Source organism: Condylostylus longicornis, unplaced genomic scaffold, assembly GCF_029603195.1.
Source record: "Condylostylus longicornis isolate FDR11 unplaced genomic scaffold, ASM2960319v2 ptg000018l, whole genome shotgun sequence".
Lineage (NCBI taxonomy): Eukaryota > Metazoa > Arthropoda > Insecta > Diptera > Dolichopodidae > Condylostylus > Condylostylus longicornis.
The window spans coordinates 796,501-814,041 of NW_026577987.1; the positions used below are offsets into that span (position 1 = coordinate 796,501).

At 28.1% G+C, this 17,541-nt stretch overlaps 4 protein-coding genes across 8 annotated transcripts in view; 3 read left to right on the forward strand and 1 right to left on the reverse strand.

Annotated features, from left to right (window-relative positions):
• Positions 1-13,285, forward strand: part of LOC129606514 (pyruvate carboxylase, mitochondrial-like) — a 44,970-nt gene extending 31,685 nt beyond the window's left edge. For 3 of the 5 annotated variants that reach the window (XM_055516861.1, XM_055516862.1, XM_055516863.1), the window contains exons 2-8: positions 2,840-2,954; positions 3,015-3,904; positions 3,967-4,586; positions 5,559-5,603; positions 9,668-10,065; positions 10,142-10,401; positions 10,480-13,285. In XM_055516861.1, the coding sequence (XP_055372836.1) occupies positions 2,856-2,954; positions 3,015-3,904; positions 3,967-4,586; positions 5,559-5,603; positions 9,668-10,065; positions 10,142-10,401; positions 10,480-11,758 (3,591 nt within the window). In that variant the 5' untranslated portion in view covers positions 2,840-2,855 and the 3' untranslated portion in view covers positions 11,759-13,285. Of the gene's footprint in view, positions 1-93; positions 113-2,839; positions 2,955-3,014; positions 3,905-3,966; positions 4,587-5,558; positions 5,604-9,667; positions 10,066-10,141; positions 10,402-10,479 lie in introns of those variants that run through there. The other 2 variants (XM_055516864.1, XM_055516865.1) reach the window with 2 other exon arrangements.
• On the forward strand, positions 5,612-9,659 carry LOC129606515 (sialic acid synthase). The gene is made up of 3 exons (XM_055516866.1): positions 5,612-8,087; positions 8,156-8,371; positions 8,435-9,659. The coding sequence occupies exons 1-3, from the start codon at positions 7,944-7,946 to the stop codon at positions 9,227-9,229; spliced, it is 1,155 nt and encodes a 384-aa protein (XP_055372841.1). The 5' UTR covers positions 5,612-7,943; the 3' UTR covers positions 9,230-9,659.
• Positions 13,286-13,434: 149 nt separating the features above from the next.
• LOC129606517 (uncharacterized) lies at positions 13,435-15,798 on the forward strand. Its single transcript, XM_055516867.1, has 4 exons — positions 13,435-14,250; positions 14,319-14,591; positions 14,844-14,978; positions 15,041-15,798. Exons 1-4 carry the CDS (start codon positions 14,120-14,122, stop codon positions 15,603-15,605), a joined length of 1,104 nt encoding a protein of 367 aa, XP_055372842.1. The 5' UTR covers positions 13,435-14,119; the 3' UTR covers positions 15,606-15,798.
• A 1,087-nt stretch (positions 15,799-16,885) lies between these two features.
• Positions 16,886-17,471, reverse strand: LOC129606504 (ninjurin-A-like). Its single transcript, XM_055516845.1, has one exon. It carries the CDS (start codon positions 17,351-17,353, stop codon positions 16,967-16,969), a length of 387 nt encoding a protein of 128 aa, XP_055372820.1. The 5' UTR covers positions 17,354-17,471; the 3' UTR covers positions 16,886-16,966.
• Between the last annotated feature and the right edge of the window lie 70 nt (positions 17,472-17,541).

Here is a 17,541-nt window from a genome sequence, read left to right on the forward strand (position 1 = left end):
TCATCTATAATATTTGTTTGTCAGTACAAAGAAAAATTAGAATTCGAAATAAAGTTGAATTTTTTTTTGTTAATTATACAATTCATCTTCTTTTCTAATCAAGGCCTGAGAGGTATAAAATTTCAATTTTTGTACTTAAAATATGTATACATATAATATATACAACTAAAAAAGTTTGAAAAAAAAAATTATTTACACAATACTTATTAAACTAACTTAAAAACTATGTGTTTCTATACTGTTAGTTTTTGTTGCTTATACTAATTACCGACCGTATTGTGTAAACAATAGGTAGGTTATGTGATGGCAACAAATTTTGCATATCGAGTTTTCGGTGGGAACGTACTTCTCCATAGTAGGGAAGTGTAAATAAACTATTTTTAGCAACCTGTCGGTCTGTCGGTCTGTCGGTCTGTCGGTCTGTCGGTCTGTCGGTCTGTCGGTCTGTCGGTCTGTCGGTCTGTCCGTCTGTCGGTCTGTGTGTGCACGCGTGTATCTCAAGTTCGGCTGAAGCGATTTTGATGAAATTTTATATGTAAGTTTGTTTCCACCATGGCACGGATCGATCAACTTTTGGTGTATATCAGGCCTCGGGAACTGCACTTTTTAGCGGGCCTGTTTTACATTTTTGAACATTTTGAAGAAAGTATTCAACCGATTTACTTGAAATTTTATATATAAGCTCAGCTCGACCGTCCGCAAAAATTCGTATGTTTTGGAAGAAATCAGGCACCGGCAACTAGACGTTTACTACGGGCCAAATATACATTTTTGTGTATATAAAGAGAAATAATCAACCGATTTCATTGAAATTTAATATATGAACTCCTCGTATTAAAACAATGAACATATAAATTTTTTGGAAAGATCAGGGCTCGAAAACGGATTTGCGGGCCGATTTTACATTTTTCACCATTTTGAAGAAAGTATTCAACCGATTTACTTGAAATTTCATATATAAGCTTTGCTCGATCATACGCAAAAATTCCTAACTTTTGGAAGAAATCAGGCATCAGCAACTGGGCGTTTACTACGGGCCAAATATACATTTTTGTGTATATAAAGAGAAATAATCAACCGATTTCATTGAAATTTAATATATAAATTCCCCGTATTAAAATAATGAACATGTAAATTTTTTGGAAAGATCAGGCATCGGCAACTAGACGTTTACTACGGGCCAAACATACACTTTTGTGTATATAAAGAGAAATAATCAACCGATTTCATTGAAATTTAATATATGAATTGCTCATATTAAAGCAATGAACATATAACTTTTTTGGAAAGATCAGGGCTCGAGAACTGATTTGCGGGCCGATTTTACATTTTTCACCATATCCACAGAACAAATTGATGGAATTTCTTGAAATTTGATATTTGAGTTCTGGTTGTTACCCAAACTAACTGGCGAGCATTTCAGGGAATTCGAGTAGCACAAAGCGAAACTCTACTAAGAGCCAAATTTACATTTTTCTAAGTATGTTAACTATAAGCTTACTAATGTCCTAAAAATTGGAAAGAAGTATTTAACAGACATTTTTATAATATTCTGTAACACTTTCATTTAACTAGACCAGGCATGGGGAACCTGCGGCCTTAAGGCCGCATGCGGCCTTTTAACTGTTTTTTAGTGGCCTTTGTCCTTAAAAAAATTTATTTCTTATATTTCTTAAAAATTAAAATTTTGCTGCCAAATTTTCGAAAACAAATCAAAAATTTAGAAAAATAAACCGTGCACATAAACTTTCAAATTTGAAAACTAAAAATTGGAAAATTCAAAGCCATGAAATTTCTAACAACGTTTGAATTCAAAATTTACATACATATTTGTTTGAAAACAAACCCATATTAAAATTTGAATCCTATGTCCGGGCTTCTTTCAGAATAATTGTATGCCACGCTAGTAAACTTTTTCAATAATTTTAAAAAAATGCTTTCACACATTTGTTTGAGTTCAAAATTTATTTATTGTTTTTATTTATCTATTTTTATTTATGAAATAAACTGTTTTATGTTATTTTTTATATTCTGACATAATTTTGTTTTCATCAACCTACACAAAGCAAAAATTTATAACCTTTGGACTTTTTTTAAACTTTGCGGCCTGATTCATTTTGCATTGACTAAAATTTGGCCTTATATAGAGAAAAGGTTCCCCATCCCTGAACTAGACAATACACAATGCGGTCGGTTATGTGCTGACCACATCAGATTTTTTTTATTTGTGTTACAACTGTTTAATTTTTTATATTTTTAGGAAAATAATATTCAAGAAAAAACTTAATATTTATAATGTTATTTTACATTATAAATACTCGTAACTGCGAAAATACCAGAAGTACATATTGCAGTTTTCCTTTTTTTAGTATTCTCTTTTTATTAGGGTGTCCCTTTATAGTTTATAGTATACGAGTACTAATATCAAATTAGCACTTATTAAAGTTTTATTGGTTTTGTCTAGAATAAAAGTTTTTTTTTGGATTTAACCGAATAGGCCAAAATTTAGGCCAAATATTTTGATTATTTGGCCTAATTTTTTGTATGCCATTTGTCTAATACTTATTACTTCTAAATTAATTTATTGTTTAGTTAAAGTTTTAATACTTTTCGATAAGCTCCTTAATAAGGTTTTATTTTAAGGGTCAAAATTGAAATTGCGTTTATAAATTCTAGGAATTTCCTTTTATAAATTATTTTTCATTTTACATATTTTTTTAATTCCACAGATTCGATTAAATTATTGTAGTAAGATTAGAATAATAACAAGAATGGATTTATTATAATAAGATTTATTTTGCAATATTACAGACAAAAATTATTTTTTTTCCTTTTACAGAGATTGTTGCTTTGAGATGTCATTATTCGGTGCTCATTCAGCTATCAAGCTACTACGTCAACGAAGTTCCGCTGTTCGTGTATGGTTAATAAATAAAAATGCATATTCAACTGAGGTATTTGAATGTCAAAATATCATATAAACATTTTGAAATAAACTCGTTTTTTCGTTTTAGATTGAGTATAAACCAATCCGTTCAGTATTGGTGGCAAATCGAGGTGAAATTGCAATTCGCGTGTTTCGTGCTTGTAATGAATTAGGAATTCGCTCAGTGGCAATTTATTCTGAGCAAGATAAAATGCATATGCATCGCTTAAAAGCTGATGAAGCGTACTTAGTTGGAAAAGACTTGCCACCAGTAGCAGCTTATTTAGATATACCAGAAATTATTCGTGTATGTAAAGAAAATAATGTCGATGCAGTTCACCCTGGGTATGGTTTCTTATCAGAGCGTGCTGATTTTGCACAAGCTATTATTGATGCAGGAATAAGATTTATTGGGCCAACACCTAAAGTTGTGCAACAGATGGGTGATAAAGTTGCAGCTAGAATAGCTGCAATTGAAGCTGAAGTTCCAATAGTTCCGGGTACAGATGGACCAGTTACGTCCAAGGAAGAGGCTATAGACTTTTGTAATAAACATGGTTTGCCAGTTATATTCAAAGCTGCGTACGGTGGTGGTGGTCGTGGTATGAGAGTTGTTCGCAAAATGGAGGAAGTAGGTGAAATGTTTGAGCGTGCTAGTTCTGAGGCAAAAGCTGCATTTGGTAATGGAGCTATGTTTATCGAAAAATTTGTTGAGAGACCACGTCACATCGAGGTACAGCTGTTGGGTGACAAAGCCGGAAATGTTGTGCATTTATTTGAAAGAGATTGTTCAGTACAAAGACGTCATCAAAAAGTTGTTGAAATTGCACCAGCCCCTCGGTTACCCAAAGAAATTCGTGACCAAATGACCGAAGCAGCTGTTCGATTAGCAAAACACGTTGGCTATGAAAATGCTGGTACTGTAGAGTTCTTATGTGACGAAAAAGGAAACTTTTACTTTATTGAAGTTAACGCTAGGTAAATTTTGGGTTTTTCACCTAAAATATATTAAATTAAGTGAGTTAATTGAATATTTTCAGGCTCCAAGTTGAGCATACAGTAACAGAAGAAATAACAGGAATAGATTTAGTTCAATCACAAATACGTATTGCTGAAGGAATGACCTTACCAGAGCTTGGTTATACTCAAGAGAATATTAAACCTCGAGGATATGCAATTCAATGTCGTGTTACAACAGAAGATCCGGCTAATGATTTTCAACCAAGCAGTGGTAGAATTGAAGTTTTTCGTTCTGGTGAGGGTATGGGTATTCGTTTGGACAGTGCATCCGCATTTGCTGGAGCTATTATATCACCGTATTACGACTCCTTGCTGGTCAAGGTTATTTCACATGCATCAGATTTACAAGCTTCAGCTGCCAAAATGACTCGTGCTTTGCGCGAATTTCGAATTCGTGGCGTTAAAACGAATATTCCATTTTTATTGAATGTTTTGGAAAATCAGAAATTTTTACATGGTGTCTTAGATACATATTTCATTGATGAACATCCACAATTATTTAAATTTAGAGTTTCACAAAATCGCGCACAAAAATTATTAAATTACCTTGGTACCTTGTTAGTGAATGGTCCACAGACTCCATTGGCAACAAAATTAAAACCAGCTGAAATTCATCCACATGTACCCACAATTCCATTAGGTGAGTTACATTATTGAAAAAAGCAAACTTTAATTCATGTAGAAAATTATAAATTTTAATTTTTAACAAATATGTATATAAAAAATGAACAAGTTCACGGAAAAAGGTGTGAGAAAAAGTTATACTATGCTTTATTTTTAAATTGTCGATATTTCAGTCAAAGCGCCTCTTTAATAGCCTGCTCATTTTTTTATATTTATATTTATTAAAATCCTCTAACAAAATTGTTGTAACTAATCCAAAGAGAAAATTAACAAAAAAAAGTCCGCGAAGTGTTGAATTATTAAGCATAATCAAATTTTTGTTTCCTTTAGTGTAATATAATAAGTAAATTAACGACCCTGAAAAAAAACTTAACGAGTTAAGTGTCTCTTAAAATCTCCAATTTTCAAAAGCCCTAACTATTTTATATTTTCAATATTATGTATATGTACATACATAGAATATTCATTTATTAAAAACTTTTTAAAATTTAAATGTCTTTTAATTCTGCTTAACTTAATGTAACAAAAATATTTGTTGAGTGATCATCACTCTCTAGTTATCAAATTTCTTATTGAAATTAAAAGTAAATAAACTTTGCTCCGTCATATTAAATAAATTGTTTTAAAAATAAATAAATATTTAATTTGCTTTAACCAATAAATATCTTTAATGTATCAAAATAAAACTTGTATGAAGTCAAGAATAGACTTATTTCATTGTTACCAAATTTCGCATTGACTTAAAACTATCATTTGCACGCAACTTCGTTTTTTGATTTGCTTTTTTAACTAATTTTTTTTTAATTTTAGATTTTATTTTTTTTTTATTTAATTAAATGTTATTTTTCTTTTTTAAATTATAACTTTTGTTGGGAACCATTTACGTTTTTTTTAAATTGTTAAAAAAAACTATTAAATTTATTTAATAAAATTAAATACATAAAATACACAAAACACACACATATGAAAAAAAATCTGTAATCTAAAGATTTGTCAAAAGAAGCGATTGAAAGAGAGAAGAAAGGCGAAACAAGTGAGTAAACAAAAATAACATAAAAGCTGTTATTATAACTGTAATTTGCATTTCTTGTCATTTCTGGTAAATGTTTTTTTTATATGTTTTATTATTTTACTATAATTTTGAAGCTGTTGTAATGTCTTTATATCTAATGTTAGATATAAAGACATTAGCTGTTGGTATAATGTAGCTTTTTGTTGCAAATTGTCACTGTAAAATTTTAAATTACAAATTTAGCCAAGGCAATATAATTTAGGGATCATAGTTATTTACAATTTTGATTAGTAATGGGGAATTGTTTATAGTTATCAGAAAATTTAAGTAATACAAAATATGCATTGAACGATACCAAAATGAAACTGAATGTTAAAAATGAGTATAGGTTTTAATGTCATTATTTAATATTAGAAAAGTTAGCATGATTCTTAGGAAAATATGTCTGTGATGTTTTCAACTGTGAACAAAATTTCAAAGTAGATTTTTAAGTAATAATGCAGTAGTTTTTTGGTTTTAGACTGATACTATGATATTTGTTCTAAATTTCCTCGCTATAATTAAGTAAAATAAGTAATTTTCTCGTCATAATTAATAATTAAGTAAAGTAGGATAGTGCTACACAAGCTTTACTACGTTATATACATTTTTCGTATAGCTCGGTGAAACCCTTAAAATTTGGGTTTTTTTAGAAAGATAAAATTTTCGAAAACTAGCCCTTTTTAATAAAGTTCTTGATTTTTTTAAATCACCGTGATTAATAAATTAAATGTGTTCTGTCATTATACCCGTACGAACGTATGTTCGAAGGGTATACTAAATTTGCCTTACCGTTTGTAACGCTAAGAAATAACGGTCTCTAAGACGATATAGACTCAAGTGTATGTTTTTGATCAGCGTTGAATTCTGAGTCGATTTAGCTTTGTCTGTCCGCCTGTCTGCCCGTCCGTCCCTTCGTCCGTCTGTCCGTCCCAGCGATAACTCAAAAACTAATTGAGTTAAGTTCACCAAATTTTCACAAATGATTAATTGTAGTAAGTGCCAGAACTCTATTTAAATTTGACATGATCGGGGTAGTGGTTCGGGTAGCTGCCATACAACTTCAAAATTTATTTGGCTATATCTCAGAAACTATAAAAGCTGTAGTATTGAAATTTTACACAAACGAATATATTAGTAGTGCTAATGTGTATGATAAAAGTCGTTGAAATTACTTGGCTCCCTCTGGTAGCTGCCATACAACTTTAAAATTTATTTGATTATAATATATTAGAAACTATAAGAGTTATGATATTGAAATTTAGCATAAGTGAATATGTTAGTAGGGCCAATGTGTTAGACAAAATTCGTTGAAATTGCTTGTCTCTTTCTGGTAGCTGCCATACAACTTCAATACTAGTTTGACCATATCTTAGCTAATATTCAAAAGTATTGCATAGTACCGAATTATTGAACAGTACTGAAATTTTGTATAAATTAACATGGTAACTTAAAGTTATAGTCTGTCCAATAGTCAGCTTTGACATATTTATTCGCATATAGGATAGCGATTCGTACGGTATCACTGAGTTGACAAGGTCAACAACAATTTGAAAAAAATGAACTAAAGTTTTTTTTTTTCAAATTTTCTAAATAGTAAAATAGGATTGTTGGAACTTTGCATCTTTAAGTAAAAGTTGTGAATTTATAAATAAGTCTACATTATAATATTATCGAATGAATACTCGGTTAGACGGTTTTACACAATAGCATACTATACTATTTATCAAAAAATTTAAAGTATTTTTTTTGATATTAAAATTTAACTTAATGTTTTTGGGTTTGTTTAAAATAAACGTTAATAAAAAAACATGGCCCCTCATTTTTTGTTTTATAATTTTTTTTTTAACTTTCCAATTTAATTTTTAGAAATATACAATTTATTTATTTTAATATGCGCCATCATATTAGAAATACTGAAGTTTTAATCAAGAAAAAATTTTATGCTTTATATCAAACAACATTTGAATTACCAAACTTTATTTAAAATATTAACTATTTATATTTGTAATTTTGTGAAATAAATTTTACTTTCAATCATAAATTTTTCTTTCTTTACTGAATTTAATATTTCGAGCAATTTATTTAATTGGATATTAGTCAATTTGATTGTATTCTTATTTCTTTTTTAATTTGTTGATATCATATTTTCTTTTCTATTACTCTCAATTTAACATGAAGTCGCAATGAAATGGAGTCAAATGAATAATTATTATTCAACTAAAATTTCAATACAATACAAAAGTTCATTCACTTGTGGAATCGTAATATGTACTCGATTTTACCTCGCAAAAGTAGTTGCTTTTTTTCATTCTTATTGGAATGATGGAAAAAAATGATTGCGCTCTAAAAATTGAAAATATTTCTGTTGGGTCTGAAAACAATCCAATTTTTATTATTGCTGAAATTGGTCAAAATCATCAAGGTTCTATTGAAGTTGCTAAAAAATTGATTTTATCAGCAAAGGTTATTGAATATTTTCCAAGCTCTTGAAGTTTTGATTAAAGTATTTTTTAAAAAAATTGTTTTTTAAGGAATGTGGCTGCAATTGCGTTAAATTTCAAAAATCACATCTCACTACAAAATTTACTGGTAAAGCGTTATTACGTCCTTATAATGGCGAAAATTCTTGGGGAAAAACTTACGGAGAACATAAAATGTTTTTGGAATTTTCTTTAGAACAATATGGAGAGCTAAGAAATTTTGCAAATCAATTAGGTCTTATATTTTCTGCATCAGCCATGGATGAAGTCAATTTTAAATTTAAACAATTTCTAATTATTGTAATATATGTATTTTTAAAATGATTTTAGATTTCACTTTCTCAATTGGTTGATCTTCAATTATCTTTCATAAAAATTGGTTCTGGCGATGCAAATAATTTCAAACTATTACAAGACGCTGCTAAAACCCATATCCCATTGATTATTTCAACTGGAATGCAGAATATGATTACAATTGAAAAAATTGTAGAAATTATGAACGATAATTGTAAAAAAAATTTTGCTTTATTGCATTGTGTTTCTTCATACCCGACAAATTTAGAAGATTCGACATTGAAAATGATAAAACTTTTCAAAAAAAAATTTCCGAATGTTGTTATAGGTTACTCTGGGCATGAAAAAGGAATTTTATTATCTCAAATTGCTGTTTTATTAGGAGCAAAAATTGTTGAAAGACATTTTACATTAAATAAAAATCAAAAAGGTTCAGATCATTCAGTATCACTAGATCCTACAGAAATGAGATTGCTAGTTGAACGCATTCGGAATTTTGAGAAACAAGGTTACACAAAAATCATGAGAACTGATGAACAAATAATAAAAATTTTGAAATGTGAGAATGAAAATTCAGTTAGACAGAGTTTAAAAGACGTTTCTAGTAAGGAAATATTGCCATGTGAATTACCGTGTCGAAAAAAATTGGGGAAATCTTTGGTTTATAGGAAGCCTTTAAAAGAAAACTATATTATTAAAACGGAAGATATTATTGCTAAAGTATCTGAACCTTTCGGAATTTCAGCAGAATTTATTTATGAAGTTATTGGTAGAAAATTAAAAGTTAATGTTGCTGAAGATGAAATTATTGAATTTATACACTTATATTAAATTTTCAATAGTGTTATGCACAATTATATCAGCTATAAATTTAGCTCCACATTTATATAAAATTTTAAATTTTGCTGATAATTTTGTTTCAATTGAACTTCTCGTACAATTAAAATTTTGAAGCAATTGTATATTTCTTTTATATTAAATGGAAGTTTTGATTTATTTTACACAATTCTAACTTTATCTATAATTTTGTAATTAACTTTCCCATATTTCATTACACTAACACCTTTACATTGTAAGATAAGTATAGTGGTAAGTTAGTTAAGTATTTTGCATACATATACATAAATTTTTATTTCTATTAAATGTGGATGTCCAAATTAAACTATACTGTAATTTCAAAAAAATTTCAAACTTATATTACTACGCAATCTTACTATTTTAAATCATTTATTATTTATTGATTTTTTAATTTAAACAAAATCGAAACAGTAAATAAACCCCCGCAAGGATTGCGTGACATATTAAAGAGTGAAGGTCCGGAAGCATTTGCTAAAAAAGTTCGCCAAACACCGAATTTGCTCCTTATGGATACAACATTCCGCGATGCCCATCAATCTCTTTTAGCTACTAGAGTTCGTACTTTTGATTTATTAAATATTTCCCCATACGTTGCCCATAAGTTCAACAATTTATACGCGTTAGAAAATTGGGGTGGTGCTACATTTGATGTTGCGTTGCGTTTCTTACATGAATGTCCGTGGGAACGTTTAGAAGAGATGAGAAATTTAATCCCAAACATACCATTTCAAATGTTACTGAGAGGTGCTAACGCCGTTGGCTACACAAATTACCCAGATAATGTAGTTTTTAAATTTTGTGAACTGGCTGTAAGTTTTTTAAGTTCTGGAAAAAATTTGTATTTTTTAAGTTTATATTGATTTTTTAATTAGTTGTTATTTTCAGGTGCAAACTGGAATGGATATCTTCAGGGTTTTCGATTCCTTAAATTATTTGCCAAACTTAATTTTAGGAATGGAAGCTGCTGGTAAAGCTGGCGGTGTTGTTGAAGCAGCTATTTCATATACTGGTGATGTGAGTGATCCAACGAAAACTAAATACGATTTAAAATATTATACAAATTTGGCTGATGAATTAGTGAAAGCTGGTACTCATGTTTTATCAATCAAAGATATGGCAGGTTTATTAAAACCAAGAGCTGCTAAGTAATACTTTCTCATCTGTTTTCAATACAATTAAGAAATTATACATATGTATGTATATTTCATTTTATTTTTTTTAAGAATGTTGATTACCGCAATTCGTGATAAACATCCTGATATCCCGATTCATATTCATACTCATGATACATCAGGAGCTGGTGTTGCTGCTATGTTAGCATGTGCTGAAGCTGGTGCTGATGTTGTGGACGTTGCAGTTGATTCTATGTCTGGTATGACATCACAGCCAAGTATGGGTGGTTTAGTTGCTTCCCTTCAGGGGTCACCATTAGATACGAAAATCAATTTAAGTGATGTTTCTGAATATTCCGCATATTGGGAGCAAACTCGTACGCTTTATGCACCATTTGAATGCACAACAACAATGAAATCAGGAAACGCTGATGTTTATTTGAATGAAATTCCTGGTGGACAATATACAAATTTACAATTCCAAGCTTATTCGTTGGGTTTGGGTGATTTCTTTGAAGATGTTAAAAAAGCATATCGCGAAGCAAACTTGATTCTTGGTGATATAATTAAAGTGACACCTTCCTCAAAAGTTGTCGGTGATCTAGCTCAATTTATGGTACAAAACAAATTGGATGCTAAACAGGTTGTTGATAAAGCTGAAGAATTATCATTTCCAAAATCTGTAGTTGAATTTTTACAAGGATCGATAGGCACTCCTTACGGTGGTTTCCCTGAACCGTTTAGATCACGTGTATTAAAAGATATGGAACGTATTGAGGGAAGACCTGGTGAAAAACTACAACATTTAGATTTTGATAAAATAAAAAAGGACTTAAAAGAATCTCACAAAATCGTACGAGATTGGGATGTTATGTCAGCAGCTTTGTATCCACAAGTAACTAATGATTTTTTGAACTTCAGGGATGAGTTTGGACCAGTTGACAAATTAGATACAAGAATATTCTTAACAGGCCCTAAAGTTGGTGAAGAATTTGAAGTTTCTATAGAAAAAGGTAAAACACTAAGTTTTAAAACATTAGCAATGGCCGAAGATTTAACACCAAACGGTGAACGTGAAGTATTTTTTGAACTAAATGGGCAACTAAGATCAGTTCTAATCAGAGATAAAGAAGCAGTGAAAGAGCTACATATACATCCAAAAGCAACTAAAGGGAATGCAAGTGAAGTTGGAGCCCCAATGCCAGGCACTATAATTGATATACGAGTTAAAGAAGGTGATCATGTTGAAAAAGGTCAGCCGTTAGTTGTTTTATCAGCAATGAAAATGGAAATGATTGTCCAAGCTCCAAGAGCTGGTGTCATTAAAAAACTAGAAATTACAAATGGAATGAAAATAGAGGGAGAAGACTTGCTCATGACTTACGAATAAAACGAGATGTTAAAGAAAATTTAAATATTCTGTAGCACTTTTGTGTAGTTTAGATAAATGTTTTTTTTTGTTGAAAAAGTTATTGAAAAATTTATTGAAAATTTTATGCTATGTTAAATTTTTTGAAAATTTTAAGTTCTTAAGGGTTAAAATCTAGTGATTGATAAAAAATTGATTGACTTTTTTAGCAGTTCTAAATTTTCTTCGTATTTTAATAATAAGTTTAAGCTTTGTAGTTTTTTTACTTTTTTTACAATTTTGTTTTTTTTTTATTCATACTTTTTTTTAGTTGATTACCTACCGTCTAAGAAAATTTATTTTAAACTAGATTTTTGAAGTATGTACTCAAAGCTACTTAAAATATAAAAAAAATGTTACCTTAAATTATTTTTAAGGAATCAATATTTTTGTTAAGGTTTATTTGAAAAAAAAACAAATTCTTTTAGGTTTTAGTAAAAAGTTTTTAAAAATATCAAAAAATTGTGTATATTCGAATTAATTGCCAACAATATTTAATACTTGACAGTAAAAAAGACTACAGTTTTGGATTCAGGTCTCAATTTATCTTTATTGTTAGTGTCTGTAATTATATACTGGTTATATTATTTTGTTGTAGTAATAATTTAAACAATATCTGCCATCTTTATAATTTTTGAAAATTTTTAATGTGCTGTTTACTGAAAACTCCTGCATAACTGGTTAGTGTATATAATTGTAAATATCCATTACAGCCATTTATATTTTTGTTATCTGTTAATATAAATTTTACTTTTGTAGAACTACCATTGAAGCAGCTATATAGTGTAGTTTTTTTAATAATGTGTAAAATAATTGTATCTACTTGACTATATAATATAAGAAAAGAAAAATTACATTAATGAAACAAGGCCTAGTAAAACAATATAATAAATGTATAATAATTACGATGGAAATACTTTTGCAACTGATAGTTAGAAATTTTAAATCATTGTACATGTATTTCAGCTTTTGTGCAATTACTTTAATTATTTTTTTCTAAGATAAAGAATATCACACATAATGAAAAAAGGGCGGTTTTATAAATTTTAAATACTTAAAAAATATTTTGTAAAAATTGAACATATTTAGTTATGAAATGTTAAACTAGTGTAAAAATCTAATGCTTTGTGAGTTGCAGAGTATTTTAATTTATACAAAAAATTTTTGAGTAAATTTAAAATTTACTAATATTTTTAATTTTGTAAATTGGATAATTTTGTACTTTTCCAATAGAGCTTATTCTTTTAATTTATCTCATGGTAAATTTACATAACATAATACGATATTTTAAAAGTCAGCAAAATAAATTTGTTATAGTGCTTGTACCATGATTTTCAAAAATTTACCAATAATTAATTTTCGAAGGATTAAAGTGATGGATATATTCGAATTTGATAAAATCCATAGAATAAGAGCCTTATTTGAATGAAATTGAGATAAAACGATTGTTTATAATATTTACGTACATTGTAATCTTGGCTGTTTAAAATAAAAAGAAAAGTTAAGAAATTTATGTATTGTTGAATTATGTATTGCTGATTTATAGATTTTTGATTTCTGTTAGGTAAGGTAGGTAATCAAAAGCCGAATAAATTCTGGTTGACATTTTTATATCGTATCGATCTTTTTTTAAATTTTTTTAAGAACTAATTGAGTCTTTAAACTTTGAATATTTTAATAAATTATTTTAAATGACAAAAAATTATTTACCGAATATGCAGTTGAAAAGGACATAATTGCATAATCTTATAATGGACTATATTTTTTAAGAATCTCAAAACCAGCGAAAAAGAAAATATAATATGTACATACATTCATACATATGTTTACAAACTAACAGTTATTCTAGATCATTTCTTCAAGAAAATTTAAATTTTATTAAGTGTCATTATATTTCTATATCGTCAAATAACATAGTCTGCAAGTACATGTATAATACATATTTTATTATAATGATAATGATTACATTTATGTTAGCAAAAGTTATATCTCATTTGATTTAGAACGTTGACTATTAAATTTATTTAAATTATTCAAACAGGCATTATCTTTATTATTATTTACTAAACTAAATAATTGTATTTATTTACTACATCAAATTTTATACAAGTTTATTTTAAATTTCTTATCTGCAACTGGTAAAGAGCATCACTAAAGACCTCTCAATATTTCAAAATGTAAAATGAAAATAAAAAAATTGAAAAAAAAAAAAACAAAATTTGTGACTATGAGCTGAAAAAAGTGAATTTCATAAACCTTATCTCAAATTAAACATTCTTACAAAAACGTTTGAAACGTACAGGTCTTTTTGTTATTTAATAGTTATAGGTTTGACTTTGAAAAATGTCTTTAGTTTGCGTAGCAGATTATGAAACCAAGGCAAAAGAACTTCTTGAGAAGAGCGCATTGGGCTACTATGCAAGTGGAGCAGGGGATGAATTTTCATTAAAACTAAACAAAAATATATTTCAAAAGTAATTTTATTTGTTGTATAATACTTAATTGTTTTCAATACAAGTTTGAATTTTCATTTCTCTTTAAGATATCGTTTGAGACCGCGTTGTTTAGTAGACGTTAGTTCAATTGATTTAACTTGCAAAGTCTTAAACAAAACTTTTGAATGGCCTTTGGGAGTATCACCTACAGCAATGCAAAGAATGGCTCATCCAGATGGTGAAGTTGCAAATGCTAGAGCAGCTGGTAAATTAGGGAGTATTTTTATTTTAAGTACTATCGCCACAACATCCGTAGAAGAAGTCGCGGAGAAAGCACCTAATACTACGAAATGGTTTCAATTATATATCTATAAAGACAGGTATTATCTTTTATCGCCAATCAAATCTTCAGAATAAGTCTTCAAGTAAATAACTCTTCAAATATTTAAATTAAATACAAATATTTAAATTAAATAGTAGAACAAGAAAATTTGTGAAATATATTTGTTAAATATATCCTCTTAGGTTCTATTTCTATGGCCATTTCTTATTTTATCCCGCTGCGATTTTAATTGAATTACAATAATTATAAATATTCTAAATTTTATAATTTCTTTTTTTCTTACGTTTAGAATAATAACCGAAAACTTAATTCGGCGTGCAGAAAAAGCTGGTTTTGAAGCCCTTGTTTTAACTGTGGATGCTCCAGTTTTTGGCGCAAGACGAGCTGATATGAGAAATAAATTTGAACTACCATCACATTTATCGTTAGAAAACCACTTTTGAACATTGAAAAAAAAACGAATTTGAATGATTTTCTTTATTTCAGTTTAAAAAACTTTAATGGTTTGTTTGCAAACAGCTTGAATGGCGATAGTGATAATGAAATTTCTGGAATTAATGCCTATGTTTCTAAACAATTTGATCCCACTTTAACATGGAAGAGTGTCGAATGGTTAATAAAATTTACAAAGCTTCCAGTGATTGTAAAAGGTATTTTAACAAAGGAAGATGCAATTTTAGCTAAAAATTATGGTTGCTCTGGAATAATTGTATCGAATCATGGTGCAAGACAAATTGATACAGTACCGACAGCCTTAGAAGTGTTGCCAGAAATTGTAAAGAGTGTTGGTCACGAACTCACTATAATGGCAGATGGTGGTTTCTCGAATGGAACTGACATATTTAAAGCATTGGCAATGGGTGCCAAAATGGTATTTGTTGGTCGGCCATGTTTATGGGGATTAGCTGTTGACGGTCAAAATGGGGTTGAGAGCATTCTCAGAATACTAAAACAAGATTTTGAAAAAACAATGAGATTGATGGGTTGTAGAAAAATTTCAGATATTTCGAAAGAAATGGTTGTGCATGAAAGTTTTTATGCAAAATTATAGTTAAAATTTTTACATTACACAATGCTATAAACAATTACCAGAATAAATTATTACTATAATTTTTCTGAAGTGATATTTTTGAATTTAAGATTTAATCACCTTGTAAATTCCATAAAAATCATAAATTTTGAACTGAACCTTAAGAAATACAAATTTTAGTACATAATTTGGGGAAAATTTTTCTTAAAATATGTAATTGTGAAATTTTATTTTAGCTAAATTTTCTAATTTTTAAGTTTTATTCATCTTTGGTAGTTAACAGAAGTTGTACAAAATTTAAAATAGCAATATAGTTTTAAATATTACTTTTTAAGTTACTTAAACCACTTTTATATTTTATATTTCAAAAGTTTTTTTGTCCATTATTATTAAAAATTTATTTTGTGCAATTCATTTTGTAAATTTCATGTTATATATCATGTTAACGCAATATTATGTCAATTTCAATTTATTTAACAGATGCAAATAATTTTTATGCTTTAATGTATTGTACACAATATATCATACGAATTTTAATATTGTTTGAATATTTTGAAGACATAAACCTGAGTTTGGAAAAAAAAATATTGCTATATTAAAAGCTTTCATCTATGTAAACATATGTATATATTTAGAGATTCGTATGGAGAACAACATTCCATATTTTACTTACTTAAAAACAATAAATAAAGAAAAATTTTTATGTTAATTCATGTTTTTATCTTTTATAATATGAATTTCTAAAGTATTACTGGACTAACACATGTATCTTAAGCCAATATTTTTAAAATAATGTATAACTGAAGATATACATATGTATTCAAAATATTTCAAGCTCAAGTAAATAGGCTTAGAGCTTTATAAATAATTCATCTTCTAAAGTTAATGTCATCTCAAGTTTTTGTAGTTTCATTAATAATTTTTCAAATATTTTTTCAAATATAACATCGTTTGTACCTATATGTTTTAAATATATTTTTATTTAATTAAATTCCTTAATGCTTCCATATTTTGAGTTAATTTTCTTTAGATAAAAATAAAATTCAAAAACTTTTCAACGTGTAAAGAAATATGGATTATTCTCAATTAAATTAATAGACCTGAAAGTGATTGATTTGACTCAATACTTAATTTAAAAATAAATAGTATTTAATCATAAAATAATTAAGTATTATTATTTGAAACCCGGATAAGTTTGCAGATTTTAATTTTTTGCTGATCAAAAGTTATATATGTATGTACATATGTACTAATAATATTAAAGTTCCAGTGTTATTAGTTTTGAACAGCCACAATATTTTCACTCACAATAGTTTTAAAATAAATATCTACAAAATTAAATGCTAATAATATTAAAGTAGGTCACTTTATACTGGTGTTAATCATGATGATGATAAATTGTCAGCTACCCCAAATGCTGATATAAAAACATTAACAATTGTAATTAAAAATATCCCAATTAATGTGAAGTTATTTATACGATTTGCTAAACGCATTTCCCTTTCCTTTTTAACTCCATATTGGCTATTTATAATTAAAGCAATACCAACTGTTATTTGCAATGATATACTAATTGCCAATAATACAATATTAACTGAATAATATGGGTGAATTGATTTTGATTCTAAAACATATCGTAATTGATTTGCATTTGCTAATAATAAAGCTAAATCCATCATTCCTTGAGCTAAAGTTTTTTTATGTTGATATGCATTAATATCGACTTCTTGTTGTGCTGGTAGTGGTGTCAACATTCGACTGTGTAACATTGTATCTGGTTCATCTAATTCTAAATCATTATGATCTATTTCATAGTTTATATTAGTTTCTTCAAAGAATAATGGCAATTTAACGTCATTTTCACCTTCAGTTTCTTCTTCATCAATAAATGAAATATCGATAGCATCAAATGAATTTTTTATTATATTATCATTTGCTATTTTCTCAAATTTTTCTA

Bases quoted from the DNA above. Each gene is read 5' to 3' on its own strand.
- LOC129606515 (XM_055516866.1), top strand. From the start codon at position 7,944: ATGATGGAAAAAAATGATTGCGCTCTAAAAATTGAAAATATTTCTGTT. The intron at 8,088-8,155 runs GTTATTGAATAT...TTGTTTTTTAAG, and splicing joins AATTGATTTTATCAGCAAAG to GAATGTGGCTGCAATTGCGT. The intron at 8,372-8,434 runs GTCAATTTTAAA...AAATGATTTTAG, and splicing joins CTGCATCAGCCATGGATGAA to ATTTCACTTTCTCAATTGGT.
- LOC129606517 (XM_055516867.1), top strand. From the start codon at position 14,120: ATGTCTTTAGTTTGCGTAGCAGATTATGAAACCAAGGCAAAAGAACTT. The intron at 14,251-14,318 runs GTAATTTTATTT...TTTCTCTTTAAG, and splicing joins AACAAAAATATATTTCAAAA to ATATCGTTTGAGACCGCGTT. The intron at 14,592-14,843 runs GTATTATCTTTT...TCTTACGTTTAG, and splicing joins TTATATATCTATAAAGACAG to AATAATAACCGAAAACTTAA.
- LOC129606504 (XM_055516845.1), bottom strand. From the start codon at position 17,353: ATGTTACACAGTCGAATGTTGACACCACTACCAGCACAACAAGAAGTC.